Source organism: Miniopterus natalensis, chromosome 2, assembly GCF_054644295.1.
Source record: "Miniopterus natalensis isolate mMinNat1 chromosome 2, mMinNat1.hap1, whole genome shotgun sequence".
In the NCBI taxonomy this organism is placed as follows: Eukaryota; Metazoa; Chordata; class Mammalia; order Chiroptera; family Miniopteridae; genus Miniopterus; species Miniopterus natalensis.
This window is the reverse complement of record NC_142082.1, coordinates 119,527,139-119,547,217: the sequence shown is the minus strand read 5'-3', so window position 1 is coordinate 119,547,217 and position 20,079 is coordinate 119,527,139. Positions and strand designations below refer to the sequence as shown.

Sequence of the window (20,079 nt, the reverse complement as noted above, 5' to 3'; positions counted from 1 at the left end):
TGCAGCTTCATCTAAAACATAGGGTCTTAATGATACAGTACTTACCTTGAAGGGTTCTTCTGTGGATGAGGGATAGCATGTGAAAAGGGCCTAGCACATAGCAGACACTTCAAAGGTGGCGATTCTTACTCTTAAGATTGTTTTTTGAATATTCTTAAGATATACAGCAAAATCTGGTCTAGTATTCTTTACCACAAGTAGAATTTAGAAAAAGGCAAGGTGCATCTTAGACACATTCTAAGTGAACATTCATTGAGAATTTCAAAATCTCTCCCAGCGTGGACACTGACAGGTATCCACTTCATTCTTTTCGGTGAAGCAGCTTTCTATGAACTGTATTTCAGTATTCTAGGGGAAATCTTCTGGGGATCAGCACTCTATGGTTGTTTAGCTTGTACACTGTGCCAAGGCAACTGGCCAAGGGACTGAGAGGGGAGCTGGATTTCAGACCCAACTCTGGTCATCTAGCTTTGCACCTGAGAATCTGGGTTTGCACAGAGGCTGCATTTCCCTAATTTGTATAAAGGCATCTAATAGTCTGTACCTGGCCCTCTCAAAGTATACTGTTTTCCAAAGTATCTTACATTTGCAAGGAATATGGCCAAATGACACATAAAGCAAGCATCTATCATTGTTTACATTTTCTGAGATTACAGTTTTTATTTGATTGTGTTTTTTGTGAGTGTTTTTTTGTTGTTTTTTTTTGGATTATTAAATCTGATCATTGTGTTCCAGCTAAAAAACTATATTAAAAAAACAACTGGAATATGTAATAGACTTTCCCTGTACAGAAGGAGCTCCTCACCTATGACATGTGGTTTTGCTGTGTCTGTTGCTGCTGCTGCTGTTGCTGCTGCTGAATTAGTAATTGCTGCTGCTGCCGACGCCGGGCTGTCCGCAGCTTCTCAAAGCGAGCCTCCATTTCCTCGAGGACTTTCGGGGTGTACCGCACCACCAGCTTGACGCTGTCCTTAGCAGCCTTGAGTAGCTCCACAGCTTTCTCATGGTGTTCACCTTCCACACTCTGAAAAGACAGTGGCACTTCTTAAAGGGGAGAGCTTCCGTGTTCCCTTTCCAGAGCGACAAATCTGAAACTAGTGTCACATTAAAATCCCAGAGTTTGAAATTTTATGAAGGCATGGGAAATAGAATTTATTGCCATCATTATTATTACTTAGTAGTTTTGCAGTTGAACTATAATCAGGTTAGGATTTACTAGGGTACAGAATGGATTGAGTGGGGCTTCAAGTTAAGAGAGTGAGAAATAGTGAAGACCTAAAATAGAATGCTAACATTCAGAATGCGTTTTCTAAATTTTATCTGGAAGAATAAATGTACTAGGCAAAAAAATTTTGAAAAAAGGAGTAATAAAAGATGACTTTTCTATCAAATATTAATATTTATGAGTTTTATTGGTGTAGCGAGAGACAGAACAGAGAGCCCAGAAGCAGATCTATTATATGGAAATTTTATTATCTGATAAATTTGGAATTTAGATCAAAGGGGAAAAAGATTATTAAATAATGATGCTGGAACAAACAATAATTAAATGATCCTAATCTCATAGCCAATCCTAAATATAACAGGTTGATTAAAATTTTAAATGTAAAAATAAAACCATAAAACAACTAAAACACAACAAAGGTGAACAGTCATCATCTCTCAGTGAAAAAGTAATTCATAGGTAAAAGTACCAAAGATAAATAAAAATCACAAAATCAGATTTTAAGATGTTAAGTTTCTATTTCTCACACGCTATAAAAGGTCAAAAACAAACCAGAAAAACATATTTTCAATATATGACCGTCAGTTTGTTAATATTCTTCAAATGAAAAGCTCTTACAAGTCAATAAAGATCTAAGCAAAATGGGCAAGTGAACTCATGGATAAATAATAATTTACAAAACCCATATGTTCAATAAACCTATGAAAAAGTGTTGAAGTTCCCTAGTAATCAAATATAAACACAAAATATTTCATTTTTAATCTAAAAATGGTAAATATGTATTTTCAAATATAGTGTACTGACAAGAATGCAGGAAAATGGAACTTTCACACACTGATAATAATTTAACAAAAATTGTCATAATTTGTTGGAAGGCGCTATTGTTATGCATTGAATAAACCTTCTATAATAAATAGTTTTACTTTCAGAGAAATTTATGAAGGATATAATCAAAGATGCACACATACCTATAAAGCAGTTATAACAGAAAGCAAAAAAAAAAAAAAAAATCAAATCCTGGCTTTTGAATTTCAAACTAATCATTTGAACACAATGGCATAGACAATAGCTGCGGAAACTATTTTTACGCTAAGTAAACACAGAGAGACTTCTCCCAAACCTTCTAATGCTTCTCCAGGTTGGAATCAGGCAGAAGCAAGACCAAGGAAAATTATAATCGGCCAGTTTAGGACCCTAAGAAAAGGAGACAATGTCCTTCCCTCTCAGCTATTCCCCAGGGCAGGTGACCTAACCCCCAATTTACAGGATGGAAATACAAAGGCCTTTCTGACTTGCTGCCTGGATAAAGCTCAGAGAAAAAACATCTTTGCAATGGGATGAACAGGCACTGAGACAGGATTACAGACTGCCAACACACCTGAGAGTGGCACTGAAGTGGCAGAGAAGGCCACCCCAAACCGGTTGAGATTACATTTTCACAACCCAAGTAGAAGGGGAACTAAAAAGGAATATCATATTGAGTTACAAAAAAATAATTTGCATTTCAAGCACACTCCAATTACATCTTGAGGTTCATACTCCTATTATTATACAGATCAGATTTGAAGATTTAAGAGGCTGTGTTCCATTCTGCGGTCTGCTTCAGCAAGGTGCATTTGGACTGAGATAAAAAAAAGTCTGAATTCAGCAATGAGGCAGGCACTGGGGGCCCTTAAGAGCACTGCTTCAGACATTTGTCAGGAAACAGGCAGATATTAAGAGTTTAAGAAATGACCATTGTGAGCCCTGGAGGCAACTTATATAACCATTCCCTTGCCAAATCTGGGTTACACAGAGAGCAAGGGGTTATAAATAGCTGATGGGAAAATGAATTTTAATCTGTGGCTGAAGCCTAGGAAAAGCGGCTTGGTCAATGATGAATCCATTCTACTCATTACTCACTCCGTCACCGACTTGGTCACTCAAGAGATGTTTATTAAGCATTTCTTTTACTAGTTATATTTATAGTTCTTTGGAAGAACACAAAAGACAGGAGAGACTTTGTATAGTATAAACTCTGTTTTCAGTGTGCATGCAATTTCTTTGTAATTTGCCTCAACATGTCTCGTTAATGCTTGGAATTCTCATTTAAAAGGAAAACTGGGTGATTTGGTTGTCCAGTCTCTTCTCTCATTTCTTTTTTAATATTAAAACTTAGGTGTTTATGTTTCTGTAACAATGGTTCATCACTTTCTAGGCCTGATGATTAATCCCAAGGTTTCCTTTTGGCTTTTGTTCTATTTGCTTTCATATAGAAGGGCTGGAAATTCTAGGCCAGACCTGTAGAGGCCCATTATCCCAGTTTAGGCACCATGCCTGCAATTCAGAGCTGCCACAGGAGGGCCGTGGCACCCGTACCTGGCCCATTAGGCTCTCACCACAGTGAAGAGCTGAGAGACATCCGGCTGGTGCACCTCCTGAGCCCTGCAGCACTGTCGGGGGACCTGCTCCCACCCAGCTCCGCTGTCCCACACAGTCAGCCGTTCACGAACAGCAGGCTCCATGGTCTTTGAATCCAAAATTTCTGCCTTGATGCTTTATCTTTGATTTTGACGATGACTCAGATTCTATCCAGCTCAGCGGACTTAACTGGCCCTCTGGCTTAATCTGTCTTTTATAAACTCTGTCTCCTTTTCCAGTGCACAGAAGCACTGCCTAAGATCTGGGCAGAGTGTCATACTTCTTCATTTCTACTACTAAGAATGCCTTGCTGAAATAATGGAAGTATTATTAGTGAAAGTTAATAAATGGAAGTTAATAAATACATGATTGAACAGTATAATAGAAACTAAGAGGTGTCTCTTACAGAAACATTTGAATATAAGCATATTTGTAGACTATTATTTCAAACACCCTTTAAATTTGTTTTTTAATTGTTTCCTGAAAAATTTCTTAACTCTTGTCTCAAAAATTGTTCTGGGTGGCTTGCTCTTTTTTTTGTTTACCGACTTTGCCTATGTTACGGATATTTTTGAATGCATGTCTGTCTCCTTAACCTATTATTGACCTCTGGAGTGCTTTAGTCCCTCGGTTTAACTTTTTGGTAAGAATAAGACAGTTTTCTCTATTCTTTCTTTCCCTTTTAAGGTAAGAACAAAAAGCAGACTACCTTCCCACAGAGTTCATGGTCCATGCATCAAAAGAGGCCAAACTATGTGCTCAGTTAGGATATCCACACGAATACACAAACACTTGTTAACAGGAATTCCTTGAGCCCTGAAAGTTTATCATTTATTCCTACTTTTGACTTAGTCTATTTTTCGCTCTTAATAAAAGCATTGAAATATAATAGTGTATTTATAAACAGTTAAGCTATTTCTATCACATCTCTCTCTCTCTCTCTCTTTCTCTCTCTCTAGATATATGTATCTCCTCCAGATTCAGGAACTGTCCTTGATCACAAGTAGATCAGCGTCAGCACTGGCCTCTCACAGGGGATGGAAACGTGGTCCTTAGGGATCTGAGGAGACCTAGAAGGGCTTCCAATTTTAAAGTGAAAATCCTTCCTCGATTTAAAACCTGAAAGTCTATACTTTCTTTAAGAAAGTTTTCTACTTTCTAAAAGAAATCCTGCACTTTTACATTTCATTCCCTTTGCTTTTAGAGTTTTGTTGTACAGATTGCAATTTGAGGAAGTCAATGGCATGGATTGATTTAACAAGACTTTCCAATAGGCATCTGGTCAAAGTTGGATGTTATTAAGGAGGTAAGGGCTGGTGAAGGAGGCATGGGAATATGCTAGGTACCCAGCAAATATTTAGACCAAAGAGCAGTGTGGTCCTGAAAAAGAAAAGCCCCTAAAGAGAAATATTACCACCTCTACAGTTGTGCCTAGTCTGCCCATGAGCATTCACTAAAATACATTAAAATACACTAAGAAGAATAGATATTCTTATCCTGAAAATATTTCTATCTTTTCCAGCTAAATAAAAAAACCACACACATAGAAATCAATATGGGAAGGAGAATTCAAATAATTTTATTACCATTTCCAAATGCATAAATATAAGCTAATAAAATACTAAACTGATGTAAAACCATAAGAACTGAATCGTCTGTAATGATACTATATAAAGGAATATATTTTCATTCAGGAAGCTGTGGGAAAAAAATAGCTCAGTAAATAACCAGATGCATACTTGTTCCATTAGCAATCCCATGCAGTAGGAAACCTAGGGAGCTTTAAAGTCAGCTAACTTGAAGGAAGTTTAGCAAATCAGTGGCTGATAAATTAAACACTGCTGCATTCTGATCTTTCAGTCATTTTTCTATCTCCATACATTGTGAGATATCAAAATGGATGGCATTTCTTGGTACGCCCAATTTTCTGGTTGATTACAAGTCCTCTCTAATAAGAGAATTTGGGGTTGTACTGCGTATGGGAATTTGCTCATGATATGGGCTCTCTCCCCTTTGATAGTTGTTAAATTTTGACCCTTGCTAGACCTCAGATGGAAGAGATGCCTGCCCTGGGGAGGAATATTGTTCTCTGTGCACAATCGCTGCACAGTGGACCATGATGTCCTGGTCTATATGCAGGTCTTTCTCTGTGGGGATTGCATGAACATAATCTTGACCCAGCTTGCTGATAAATAAACTGCTTAAACACTTTGTTGAATAACCAAGAGTTGGCTATACTTATCAGTTATTCTAAGAATATCTAATCTAGGTTTCTGCATAGGCTTCTAGATGACCCTAGTTATTCCTTTGGATTAAAAGTCAAATGGTGTTATCAGGGAAAAAACGTCATCAAGGGTATTGCATTTATGACATATCTTAGCACAAATAAGTAGCTTAGAAACTCAGAACATTATATTTGTAAAGGCCCTTAGAAACAATCTTATCTCCTTACAACTTAATGTATGAAGAAACAAAGACCAAGAATGTCTGTGGCCTGGTCCACTTTATAAATTCGTTAGCTGCAGGGCTGGATTAGAACTCACGATTCTTGATGACTGCCCTTTCAACTACCACATTCTGCTCTTTCTAGATGAACTAATCTAGACCATGGTAGGTCGTTTTTTTGCCCGATGTGGAAGAAGAACTAATGACGAGGACAAGATCTGTCAATCTCTAGCTCTAAACAGTACGAGTTGGCCAGTGAAAGAGCAGCGTGAGGCTACACGAAGGGCTCACTCTTAGTGGGTTATGACTCTCGGCTTCGTAAAGGCCCAAAGACAGACCTACCTCTTGCCCACAGAGGTAATGGTGATGGATCACTTTGTTCTTATGATAGTTTTGCTTTTCGTCCATTAAGGTATTCTGATATTATTTTAAGTATGTGTGTCTAAACATACAAATGTTTGTGTGTGTGTATACGTGTGTGTGTGCCCTAATGTTCACTGGGTGCTTACTAAGTGCTAGGCACTGCCAGCTGCCATGTGTGCATTATATCTAATCCTCATAAGAACTCTATAAGAAACGTAATGGGGAACTTAAGAAATTTATCCTGGGGCCCCAGGTAGTAAGTAGAACAGAGGGAACTGAACTGGAGACTAGGCTCTTACCTACCAACCCATAGTCTTAAGCAAGACAATAAAGAGAAAGTAAACATCATATGGTGGCTTCCCCTATTCATGTTTTTTTGAGAGCAGAGAGAGAGCTGGGTAGGTAAGAAATCTTATAATTTTGCCTTAGTGTAGCCCTATAGTCAGCATTTTGGGTCATTTAAAAAACCTTATATTAATTGGGTGTTTAATTAAGAATGAAGTATCTCTGCACAAGCTCCAGGATACATTAAAAAAACCACCACCTTTATGACTCTGATCTTTTCCCTTTCTCAAATATGTTAATTTCCTTTTCTGAATGTACTGTATTACCTTTTGCTGAAGAAAAGTGGCAAGTGTATAAAAAATATCACATTTATCCTTTGGAAAAAACATGCTAACTCTCCATCATGCTTCACTCCTGCCTAAATATTAATATCTATTTCAGTGCACAGCAGTTTAGCAGTTTATAATCACTCTACTGTCACTAGACTATCCAAGGGCAGGATGAGCTCTATTATTGTGTGCTCAGTAAATAGTCAATGAATAAACCATCTCTCTCTCTCTCTCTCTCTCTCTCTTTCTCTCTCTCTCTCTCTATATATATATATGTATGTATATAGCTAAGTAGCAAGTACTGGGTTTGAATTTGAGCTGCTTCACTTATCAGCTTTGTGAGTCAGACAAGGTGCTTAGCATCTTCAAGCCTCAATTTTCTCATTTGTAAAATGGGTATCACAGAATATCTACTTAACAGGATCATTATGGGCATCAAACTTAATATTCACAAATACACAAAGCACTTTGGAAGAGCATCTGACCCTTAAAAGGGGTCCAACAAATGCTAACTCTTTTGAGCAATTTCCTCTGTGATAATCTTGCTGCAGGGCTCCAGGTGCTTAAGGACAACAGCAACTACAAAGTATAATTTGCCTTTGCAGTAGGCAGAACCTTCCTTTATATTATCTAGGGAGCAAACGTTTACGAAATTAATTAATAGTGTATGAAGTTCACTGGAAGAATGTTTAAAACTACTTAGGTAAATCAACTGCTTCTAATCACAGTCCAGTAAGCATAATTTCCATACATACAATTGATATGCTAATTACAAATGATCATTATTTGTTCATGAAAAAACTGTTCCCTTCAGTCTCTCCAGTGTCACACTAAGTTTAGGAAGGGGGCATGTGCAGGAGAGTCACATGATAGATCATGCAGAATAACCAAATAACCAAACACTGCAAAAGTGCAAAGAGGTTAATGGGGTGGAAAGCGTATATAATTACACATATTTTTATCCTGTGAGAGTAGTTATAAATATAAAAAATCTGAAACATGAAAGCGAAGAGTAGCAGGCCCAGGGGCAAAAAACCTGAAGGGAGCAAAAGCTTTTAAAAAAATCAGTGCCAGAAATCACAGATTTTACATTGGGTGGGTCTCAGCCCACCTTTCAGATCGGGAGACTGAAATTGGAAACAGATGCAGCTACTACATCTCAGCTTTAATGCTTTTCAGTAACTCTGCTCAACTCCAGATGTTCTAGCACCAAAAGAATGAAAAGCAATTCCTGATGGCTGTTGGGATGAAGATTAAACACACATACATACACACACAAGTATATGCAAACACACACACACACTAAACACATACACACACATGTATGTATATGCACACACATGCATATTATGTATACATGCATGCACTTACATATACACGTACATACATACACACACACAACCACTGTCAGTAGTACACATGTGAGCACTCGAGATTTGAAAACAGAGCAAAGCTGTGTGGGAAAATATTCCTAGCAAATGAGATCTTTAAATCAGTCCGTCAATTTCTGAGGGGTAGGTTTCACCCAGGAATTGAGATTAGAGGAACTCCTCCCAATCACAATTCACACTGATCTGTGCCTCTAAAATGCCTGCTGTGCCTGCCCACACTCTTCCAGCCTAGGCACTTGATGACACCATATCCCCAAGGAGCAAAGGCTCCTGCAAATGTTCAGAAGCAGGGATGTCCGCTCTGGCACAAGGGTGGCGCTGTGCGGGGGTGATAACCGTCATCCCCCCATGCCCACAGACAACTACATCTCACACTTGTCAGTTTTACAGCTCCACTGAAACATGCAAATACATCTCAGTCACTAAAATTTAATGTCACTCCTAAATCAAATCTATCATCAAACTGACCCTAAGTACGGCCAGAGTGACAGGGCAGAAAGACCAGGGATTGCGGTTGGGAGCTCGAGTGGGAATAGCAGAAAAATCACTGAGGAAGAGTGTGGCCTCTAGAGCATGACCTCGGCATTTGTGCCTCGGTTCTCAGGCAGAGACAGTGCCTGCTTTAGCACTGGGAGTCCCAGGAAATGCCTCAGTCCCGGACAAACTGAGACACCGGGTCACCTATTAAGACACAGAGTAGTGCCTGGGACATGATATTTCTTCAATAAATATTTGTTTTGGGGTGGCTGTTTTTTTAAAATCAGCAGCCCTTGTGGAATCTGAATTTTCAGCAGACATGAGGGGAAGCAATTTTATCAGAGGAGGATGGGCCCTGGCTGGTGTGGCTCAGCTGGTTCGGGCATCGTCCTGGGCACCGGAAGGTGGAGGGTTTGATTCTGGGCCAGGGCACATACCTGGGTTGCGGGTCCGATCCCTGGTAGAGGCGCATAGGGGAGGCAACCGATCAATGTCTCTCTCACATCAACGTTTCTCCTCCCCCTCTACAGTCAATAAAAAATAAGCAAGAAGGACGAGTCTGCTGAACACCAAAGGGCAGCATGAGGAAGGCGAGGGCAAGGGGAGGCCTGAGTTAAGAGAAAGGTTTGAGAGTGGCTTCGAGGGCACCCTCATCACTTTTGCTCACTGCAATTTTGCCAAGACCCTAAAGGCAGACCTGGTACCGGGGAGCAGCATCTCCTGCCACTCCAGAACCCGGGGGTGAGAGAGCTGGGCTTAAAATGACAAAGCTAGTTTATAAGAAGTGCCCACACTTAGGTGAGGGCTTTTAAATGTTTATGAGCCAGTGCCTCACACCCAGACACTCCCTGAAATCCCTGAGGACAAACACCAAAGCCCACCCTTCAAACAGTCCCTCTGGTTTTTACGACAGGGGGGCTGTTACTGTGGTAGGGACAGGGCTAATGCTGGAAGGTGCTATGACATTTTTCAATTTGCAAAAAACACACTTAGCTAAGAAGTTTGTGGGAAACCTTATTTTACTAATAAGCATGGAATTCGTCATCCTTTCTCCTCTCCCTAGATGACAGCGTGTATTATGCTGCGGGAACCAGAATAGTTGGTGTGCTTTTTTTCCCCCTTCAGCATCTTATTCTAGTGATCTCATGGAGACCATCGTTTTCTAAGGGGTGTCAGAGAGACAAAAGAGGTTCCTGAAATTATTCAACCAAACCCTTCAAAGGATACACTCTATTACTTAACTTGTTTCAGAATCCTAGATGCTCAGGCAATTAATACAGAGCATATGGGAGAAACCCCACAAATCTAGGTGGAAGCTGTCTGAGTCCAGAGCTGTCAAGTGTGTTTGCTGTGAAGTGTAAAGCAGCAGGGGCCTTTATGTCGCTGTGTGCCATAAGTAAAAAACGTTAATAATAGCTATAACATTTAATTAAATTGCAGAGACTCAACATTACAAATGCCTTCTTGCAGGAGAAGTAAAAATTAAAAAAAAAAAAAAAAATTCAGGTTTACTGTCCAATATCTCTCTAGCTCTGCATATAAATGACTTTTCCAATTAAAAGCACGCCCACAGAATATTCTTGGGATTTGTCACCAGCGACTTAATTCTAAAATTTTCAGGTAGGTCTACAAAATAAAGCTTGCTTATTTTAAATGCGCTAACTGGATCTAGCCTCCAAAGATTGTCACCCCTGCTCTCTGGTTCCTGCTCTCACTAGCCATGCAGCCAACCCAAACTCAGCACCCTGGGGACATCTGTAACTCTCCCCTCAGCCCACAGCCAATTAACCACAATTACAGATTGATGTTCATTCCCATTTACCATCTCATCCCCTTCTCCTTCCTGTTTCTTATAATTTCTTTTCTGGATTTTAAAATATCCTCTAGCTTCTCTCTCGTCTAACCTTTCCTCTAGACTTTGGTCATGGTCACTTGGTCTTTCCATGCCCGGGCTTCTAATCCAGTGAAGAGCAGGAAGAGCAGAGCCCTGGCGACTCTGTCCTTGAGGGGGGGGCTGCGCTACCATGACTGCTTCTCCCCAGGATCCAGCACAGTGCACAGCACCCTCCCAACATTTACTTACTTAATCGGGGGAGAGCTGGCGTTGAGGCCTAGGCCCAAAGATTACCAGCTGTATGATTTAGGGCGAGTTATTTCATCTCCCTGAGCCTCGGTTCCCACACGTGCAAAACAGTGGAGCAACATATTCTTCAAAGATGTCCTTTAAGATTTAATGAAATATCCACGTAAACTGCCAAGTACTAAACCTGGTTCACAGAATGCACCCAATAAATGCAGGTTCCTTTGCCCCTGGAATATTTCCACAGCTTCCAGACATGAAGATTCAAATGTCCTGTAGCGTGCAAAGCGCTTCCCACAAAGGGGCAGGTCCAATTGTATTTCTTTACATTCATCTTCAATATATGAGCAACACGTTTTTGATTTTACCACCTATATTCATGTTTCCATAATTTCTCAGTTTTATTCTCTCAGCCTAGAAGGTCCTTCCTCCATTCTCTTTAGTAAACCTCCCCCACCAGTCAAAGTCCATTCCAAATGGCACACATTCTCTAGTTTGTCATTTTCTTGCTGAAAATGAAGTGCTAACACCTTGCAATGGCTTACAAGGACCTTCACGACTTTCACTCTCCACTCCCAGCTGGCCTCTCCAACCTTACTTCCAGAGGCTTTCCCTCTCATTCATGCCCAATATCATACCGGAGGGTTTTGTTGTTGTTGTTTTTGGTAATGTACAAGCCTAGGTCATTCCTGCCAGAATTTTAGCACTAGCTCCCTCTCATAAAGTTCTCAGGTAAAAGGGGTGCAACTTTACTTAGTTAGGAGGGTTCAGATTAAATCCAGAATGAGATAAAGAAAATAAGTGCATTTTAAAAAAGGATAATGTATTGCCAAAGGTTGGTGAAATTTATATAATCATGCACTATGGAAATAGAAATTGGAGGTAGATTTTCCAGCATCTATTAAAATATAGTATGCCCATATCCTCTTAACCAGCCTTGCCACATGCCAGTATTCACGCCAGAAAAACAGTTACTCATATACATAAAGCTTTTCACTGAAGCGGTGTTCACAATAACAAAACACAACAAAAAACCAATTGGGTAACAAACTGAATGCCCAAGAGCAGGAGAATGGTTAAACTAACGATGGCACTCACAAACTATGGGACTGCAAAACCTAAGTAAGTGCTGACAAGGCACAATATCCAAGACATTCTCCTAACTGGGAGAGCAAGTCATAGAATAAGTGTACGAAAATATCAGTGTATTTTTTTAGATCTTACTTAAAATAATAATAATAATAATGATAACAACTACTAACATTCTTTGAGTATTTCCTTTCAGGTATGCTTCTATTTATTTTCGAATTATCAAAATATAGGGTGTCCCCCCCAAAATGTATAGACACACTTTGAATAATTATAAAGGCAGTGTTTATTGAAATATATTTCATTTTCAATGGAGAGGAGAAGCAAGTGGTCAAAGGGACTTTTCTTTTTAATCTGATTCCAGTCTTTATTACAATTAATTATTTACAAATTTTATAAGGACACAGTCCCATATTTCTTGTATAACTTGTTTTAATACAATAGCACGGTATCACCATGAGGAAAATGAGAGGGAAAGTCATCTGAGAACAAATTGGAGAAGGTGGGGCAAAGGGTAATTTTCTTTGAAAAGTGCTTTGAGGCACAGCTTTGAAGTGATTTGAGCAAAAATCAGTTATAACTGTAATTGCCTGGGTAATTTAGGTGAAATGAAGGGATTTTTAGCTGCATTACCTCTGAAATTATGAATGTAGAAGTGTGGTCTGTGGGGGCTTCAAAACCCCAATTATCAGGGAATGCCACCGAAATCTGTCGGAACGATCCTGGCTGAACACTTGTTCTCCTGGTTTCCTCAATTTGTTGAAGCCTGACTTCTTTCCTCCATTTCCTCTCGGTTGTTTATTTATCCATGCCAGCTTTTCAGTGATACGGCCTGGCAGATCATTCATGCTTCAGTGTGAGTGCTATAAAATCCAGGCTTTCAGGGAATGATGTTTGACTGAGAAATGGAGGAAAATAATTTTGAAATACTGCGTGTTTAAATTTTTGCTTTTCATCTAATGGCTCCTAAGATGAAAAACGGCAGTGACTTCGAGCTTGATAGATGTGAGGTCCCAGAGAGAGTTACAAATCAATCAACCTAGAAATGTTTTTGAAAATGAAACGAGTTGGCTTTATATTTCTCCTTTGCTATGATTATTATTGATCCTCTCCTTCCTTTCCCTCAAATAAGTGTGTTGTAACAAACAAAGAAACAGCTATTCCCTACTAATGAGACCTGTTTCCTCCCTCACTAAACATTAAGTTATATCTACCCCTGGTTGCCCTTCCTCTAATTCTGGCCCCCTCTGAACCACTCTTCACATTGCAATCACAGGAATCATTCTAAAATGCAAACTGATCATGTCACTCTCTTGCTTAAAATCCTTCTGAGTTCCAACCTTGCTCAGATAGAGCTCACAGTCTTCAGCCCAGTGGGCCTCATTACAATCTGGCCCCAGCTTATATTTTCAGCCTCCTTTGCCAACTCTTTAAGTCTCCAAACAGAAGAATTTGCAATTTTCTCTAGTGTCTGGACTCTGGTATTGTTCCCTCTTGATGTGGCTTTCACCTCCCTCGCCACCTCCAATCACCTACCCAGCACCTACTTGTCTATGAGTTTTCTCCACAGGAGGAACCATCTCTGGCTCTCCCATACCTGGGGTAGCTGCCCCTTCTATGATCTCTGAGGAAACCCCATACTAATCATTATTTATAAAAATAACATGTTGCAAAGATGATCTTCTCCCTTGTCTATTTTCTCCCAATACCTATAAGCATGAAATCAGGGGCTTTTATTTTTTATTTCATCAATGATTAAGACAATGCCAGGCCCGATAATATTTTGCCAAATGAATGAATAAATAAATACCTAAGTTTCATGGATTGGTTAGTGTTTGTTCACAAATTTGTAACTTAACTATATTGTCACTTCTCTGAGAAAACAGCGATTTCTTATTTAAACCAACGGCTGATGCCTTAATTATGAAGTAGTAACAATTATCACAACTAACAAATTTAGTACTCACTATGTGTTAGGCACTATGTTCTACCATAAAAATGAGGCAGCCAATAATATCATCTCTTAGCAACTTGGAAACTTAAGATTAAAGAAGTTACCAAATTACTCCTCCAACTCCATAAATTACAATGAATTAGTCTGTGAGAATTAAATGGCCAGGTGCACTTAGAATACTTAGCAAATGCCAGGCCTGTTAGCTCTCAAAATAAACCTTTCCTGTTACTTTCGTTATCAATTTTGTTACTACACTTGGGGGGGCTGCCTGCTTTATTTCTAAACCTAGGGTATGGGGATTTTTAAATACCATTTTCAGAAGGTACATTTTTAAAAGCTGCAATTTTTTAATTAGCAAAAATTTTAACAATTGAAAAAAAAAAGAGCTACTACCGCTGAAGTCCTGTCTAGCTTCCTTTTGCTTCTCCAACATGCCAGAGCTTTTCCATCTGAGGGACTCTGACTCTTTCCTCTGGGTGGAATGTTCTTCCCTAGCTACTCATGTGGCTCACCCCCTTACCTGCTTTGATCTCTCCTCAAATATCACCTGCTCACTGAGGCTGCTCTGCCCAGAACCACACCCTCCCTTTTCATACCTTGGCACTTCCTGTCCTCCTTTCATTCTACTGATTTCTCTCTTCTCCTTTTTTTTCTTTAGTATTTGCCACCATCTAACATTGAGTTTATTTACTTGTTTTGTTTACTGTCTCTCTATCCTACTGGAATATAAACTCCACGAAGGAAAGAATCTTTCTCTCTTTTATTTTTATCTATCAAAGAATACTGACTGCTTCAAAGAGTGCCTGGTACACTATAGATGCGTAATAAATACTTTTTGAATGAATAAATGAATATTAAGACTATGTCCAGGAAATGTCATATAAACTTGTTTGGCCACATACATACTCTAGACACAGGGCATTTAAGTATACTTCGTCAACTTACTGCCCTATTTAATATCCCTCCAACTAAGGTTTGGTGGAATAACCGAGCAGCTGGCTAATCTAGTAGAGAAAGCAGAGGATAAGTAATCCAGCAAAGAGCACTCAAGCTTCAAGTCTGACTCACGTCCCCACATTCCTATAACAACTGAAAGTGCATCACAGGAATTTTAGCGATTATATTTCATTTGTTTTATTCACAAAATAATAAAACATGCCTACTAAAAGTTGCGTGTAATTAAATGCTTGATGATTTTCTTAAGTAAATACATAAATTTATTAAAGCCCACGCAGGTTTAAAGTGATCGAGCTTCTTTGTGTAACACTCCAAATATGTGTAAAATTATATTCAATATAACCGGAGGAAGTCATATTTTTAACACCTGCCAAAATTGATACCATAAAATGATTAATGTGTGATCTGATAACTAGCATCATACAGTCTTGCATTGTCCCTCCTACCAATGAATAAAACAGGACCTGCGGGAAATGGAGTGTGCACTGAGTTCTTTTGGTAATTGGCTCCGTCTAAATTGCTATAGCATGGGCAGTGCTATTTAAAGTTGCTTCTGATACTGCTTAACAGTGAATAGCAACAAATAGTGATCATTTAATACTAACCTTAAAAACTTTGAACAGATCATGGACACAAAAAATAAAGAGAATTTCAGGATTAACAACTGTCCCCCATCTATCCTGTTGGCCGGCCTCATTTCAGATCCATCTCTAAAACTCACAGAGTTCTCCGGTTCCCTGTGGACTCCAGTTACGGACTGTAAGTGGCCAAAGAGATACTATGCCTTCTGTGCTGAAGCAGAAGAGAAAAATGGTAAGGCCATAGCATGTTTCTGTTTATGACACTGGCCATATATTTCTACAAATCACCCAAAGCTAGAGCTAAGTCAAATTATGAGTAATGCAGCCATTTCTATTTATGAAACACTTAACTTGATATTTTTGGGAGAATTAGATGAAACTAAGCCCCGTTAGCATATGACCTGTGTTTTGCTTAAATTGTTCCTTCTCAGTGCCATGCACATGGCACATTGATAATCGTTTATTGGCGGTCTGATTAAAGCCTTTAAGATGATATTCTTAAAATGTCGTTTGCCTGTAGAGATAGATTCAGTAATGGTGAGCTGTCAATCTCTTTGCCTTTGTCATCCATAGTAATCAAGGTCAACTGCGGGGCTCTTCTTCACAGACCCCTCAGTTCAGAGACAAGCTTTGGATGAAGTCTTTCCCAGAATGGCCTGTCTGTGGAATTCCCTACATGCTATGATTTGGTAGAAGTCCATTCTATTCACATACACCACACAGTGTGTAACGTATGCTATTCAGATTTTAATAGTGCAGCTCCTGTTTGGTTTGTATCAGCCTTCATGAAATTGGACTAATTCAGTTTAAGGTAATGGTTCTCAAACAGGCATGATTTTTCCCCCTCAGAGGACAGTTGACAATGTCTGGAGACATTTCTGATGGTCACCACTGGCGTGGGGAGTGTTACTGGCCAGGTATACTGCTCAGCATCCTCCAATGCACAGAACAGCCTCCTCCAGAAAGAATTATCCAAGGCTGAGAAACTCTGGTTAAGGCAAAAACAAGGACTCAAAATTAGTCGAAAGCCTTTGCCTGCAAGGTAGAAAGAGATGTTTGCATTTTTTCCACCATCCAAAGACTAGACAGGGTTGGGGCTGTGGGAAGGAGGAAGAAGAGGCTGAGGGGCTTCACTGACTGTAAAAGGAGAAAAGTACCCAAAGTGGGAGAGGAAGAAGGAACTTGTATTGTCAGTACCTGGAGTAGGGTGGGAATACTCAGCACACGCTGTCCTTAGAGTGGAAAAGCAATGTGTCCATGGTCTGTGGGCAACTGGTCCCATTCCTTGTCCTGGACACTTGTAAGCCCTCTGGATTTAGGATATTAACACATAGTAGGGGGCTAGATAATGGCCCTGAAAGACATCAGGTCTTATTCCCTGAAACCTGTAAATGTTGCCTTATGTGGATAAAGGATCTTTGCCAATGTGATTAAGTTAAGGGTTTTGAGGAGATTATTCTGCATTATCTTGGTGGGCCCTAAATGCAATCGCAAGGGTCCTTACGAGAGGGAAGTAGAGGAGATTTGACATAGGAGAGAAGGTGGTGATGTTCTCGTGGAAGCAGAGATTTGAGTGAGGCGACCACAAGTCAAGGACTACAGGCAGCCACCAGCCACTAGAAGCAGCAAGAAAGGAATTCTCCTCCAGAGCCTCTTGAGGGAGCACAGTCCTGCTTACACCTTGGGTTTGGGTCATTCAAACTGATTTCTGACTTCTGGCCTTCAGAACCGAGAGAGAATACATTTTTATTTTTTAAGCCAGTAAGTTTGTGGTAATTTATTAACACACAGCCATAAGAAACTAATACACACATAGAGTGAAAATCTCATTACTTGACCAATGTAAAACTGAATTGAATCACTGGGGGAATTTCGTTTAGGGTGGGAAACAGGATGGCTATATCACCAGTTACATATACATTTATGTGCATAGATTTATTATTACCATCATCATTTTCTCACTCTCGACCAGGCAAAAAGTTCCAAGAGGCTTATAGCCTTTTCGGTTTTGTTCACCATCTATACTCAGGACTTAGCTCAGCAGCTGTCACATAATAATTGTTCTACAAATAATTGTTGAATGAACAAAAAACCATTGTGAGAACAGCGCAAAATGAGGAAAACACAAACAACAAATGGTAAGAAAATGATGGTAATAACTATGAAAAAGACTGTACCAGCAACTAAATTGAGTAGTCAAATATCCATTATCAGCATCTAAATGGGGATTTAGGACAGTCTGACCCCATGTGTGGGAATGCTCTCTAGCATCTAGAGATCTATACTTTAACACTGGCTAAATGTGAATGTGTTCTGGCAGTGGCATATTTTCAGTCAATTTTATCGAAACAATCTGAGTGTATTGCTCAAAGCTCAAGTTGGTCTAGCAATGTCTGAGAGCTAATATACCTGGTGCCCATTCCTGATGGCTGAACTCACAGGGCGAGAATGTAGCACTTCTGGCCGGTGAGCCACTGTTACTTGTTCTATTAGGATAGCACAGTATCTCCCTGTTCCACTTTTTAAATAAAAGAACTCTTATCAGGAGCCAACTCAGAATGAAGGAGACTCAATGCCACCTGCTCAGTGTCGCGGAATATACCAGATTCCACTGCCTTGCTTGTGCCATTCCGACGGTGAATAAAATCACCTAATTGTCCTTGTCTTGGCTCCTTCACAGTTGTGAATGGAGTGTCACATGATGCCATTCAGTGAACAAAAATGTTCAGCATTTAACTGAAATTCCAGTTTTCACTTCTATTTAATTATAACCCAAACAATCACCCACTCAGATGCCAAGAGAGGTAAAGAATCTGGAAATGAGTCCTAGGCAGAGAGAGAATGAGAGGAGAGTTGCTTTACTCGAGGCCCCAGCCTAGAGCTGAGGGGGGCTGCCCGCCCCAGGCCTCGGGGGCGCCCGAAGGCCGAGGCTGTGCCTGCCCCCTTCACGGCTGTGCTCCCCCGAAGTCAAGCGGGCCTGGAGAGCGAGCGTGGGCCGGGCCACACGCGGGGCCCCGGCGCACTGTGCGGTGATGAATAAGGAACGTGGAAAATCCCGACGCGCTCAAACCAAGCTCTTCCTGCCCCCTCCGCATTCTGAGCCGTCTGGATTCAAGTGATCTCTTTTTTTTTAAGACACTGCCATATTTGAGACTAGTTCTCAACTTTCTAAAGGTCAAAGCCTCTTATGAGAATTTAAGAAAGACAACAGACTCTCTCCCCACCAAAAATGCTCTTAAGCAAACCCATAAAGGTGAAGAGATCTTGATCTTTTCTACACCGTACATGAAAATACTAATTTCCTAATGGCTAAGATCCTCATTTACCTTTAATAAGGACCAGATAAATAAGGCCAGACTGCCTGGGTTAGAATTTCCAGCTTTGTCATTCAGGAGCTGAGCTATGCGACCTTGCCCAAGGTCACACAGCTCCTGACCTCCCTCTTTCTCAGTTTCCTCATTTGTAAAATGAGAGGACTAATAATGGCACCTACCAATCATTATGGGAAAATAACAAATTCATTATGTAAAGTGATTACAGTGGTGCCTGGAGTTAAAAAATGTGTATAGAGCTTCAACCATGTAAAGGGACTGTTCTAAGACTGAAGACAAGGCAATGAACAAAAAATTACTGCTGTCAGTGGGACACGCATTTTAAAGTGGAGTTTAAATTTTCATGGAAATCTTACAGTATATTTCAGAGTAATTTAAAAAAAATTTTATTTGTGTTTTCTCTTTGTTAAGATAACAGATAAACAAGATATTAATACACATTTCCTCTCTGGCATGCTGTAGCTTCATAGCGCTCATATTTCGAGTTCATTCCACACCTGACAGTCTTTTTTGCACAAATAATTTGGGCTGTGAGTACTCACCCTTAACTTGGCATAGATATTTATAAAATGGAAAAAGGCCAGAATCCAGGAAAACAATTTATTCTGTTCTGTCCCTAAGTTTTTACTCTTTCATCTGTTATGCTTAAAAATCAATTAGCACTGTGCACACACTGTATCGACAGCTTTATTTAGGATTAACTACAGAGCTGGGTGAATTTAACTGCAATCTTCCAACCAATGATGCTCTAAAACTATGCTTGGATTTCAGATGCTAATGAAGGCCTCTTTTCTCAATGACATATTTTTAAAGTTCTTGTGATTTTGTTTTATCTTTCTGTCCTCTGCTTCTAGCTTCCCAACTGCCCTCTCTCCCATTAGTACCAGTAGGATTTCATCTTTCAGGTTGATTCTTTTAGGCTTTTTCCCTTTAAAAAAACATCAGGAAATAATTATAGACATACAGTAAGTTGGAAATAAATATATAGAGAGGTTCCAAGCACCCTTTACACAGCTTCTCCCAAGAACATTTTGTAAAACTATTGTTTAATATTAAAACCAGAAAATTGACCTTGGCACAATCCACAGAGTTTATAGATTTCAGTGGGATTAACTTTTTAAATAATAAATTATTACATTTGGTAAGCATCAGTTGTGATAATGTAAAGGTT

The 20,079-nt window shown here is 39.7% G+C and overlaps 1 protein-coding gene across 1 annotated transcript in view; it reads right to left on the bottom strand.

Annotated features, from left to right (window-relative positions):
* Positions 1 to 805: 805 nt before the first annotated feature.
* Positions 806 to 20,079, bottom strand: part of LIN7A (lin-7 cell polarity scaffold A) — a 110,939-nt gene continuing 91,665 nt past the window's right edge. Inside the window, exon 5 of the mRNA XM_087813869.1 lies at positions 806 to 1,024. Coding sequence (XP_087669995.1) covers positions 806 to 1,024 — 219 coding nt within the window. The remainder of the gene's footprint in view (positions 1,025 to 20,079) is intronic.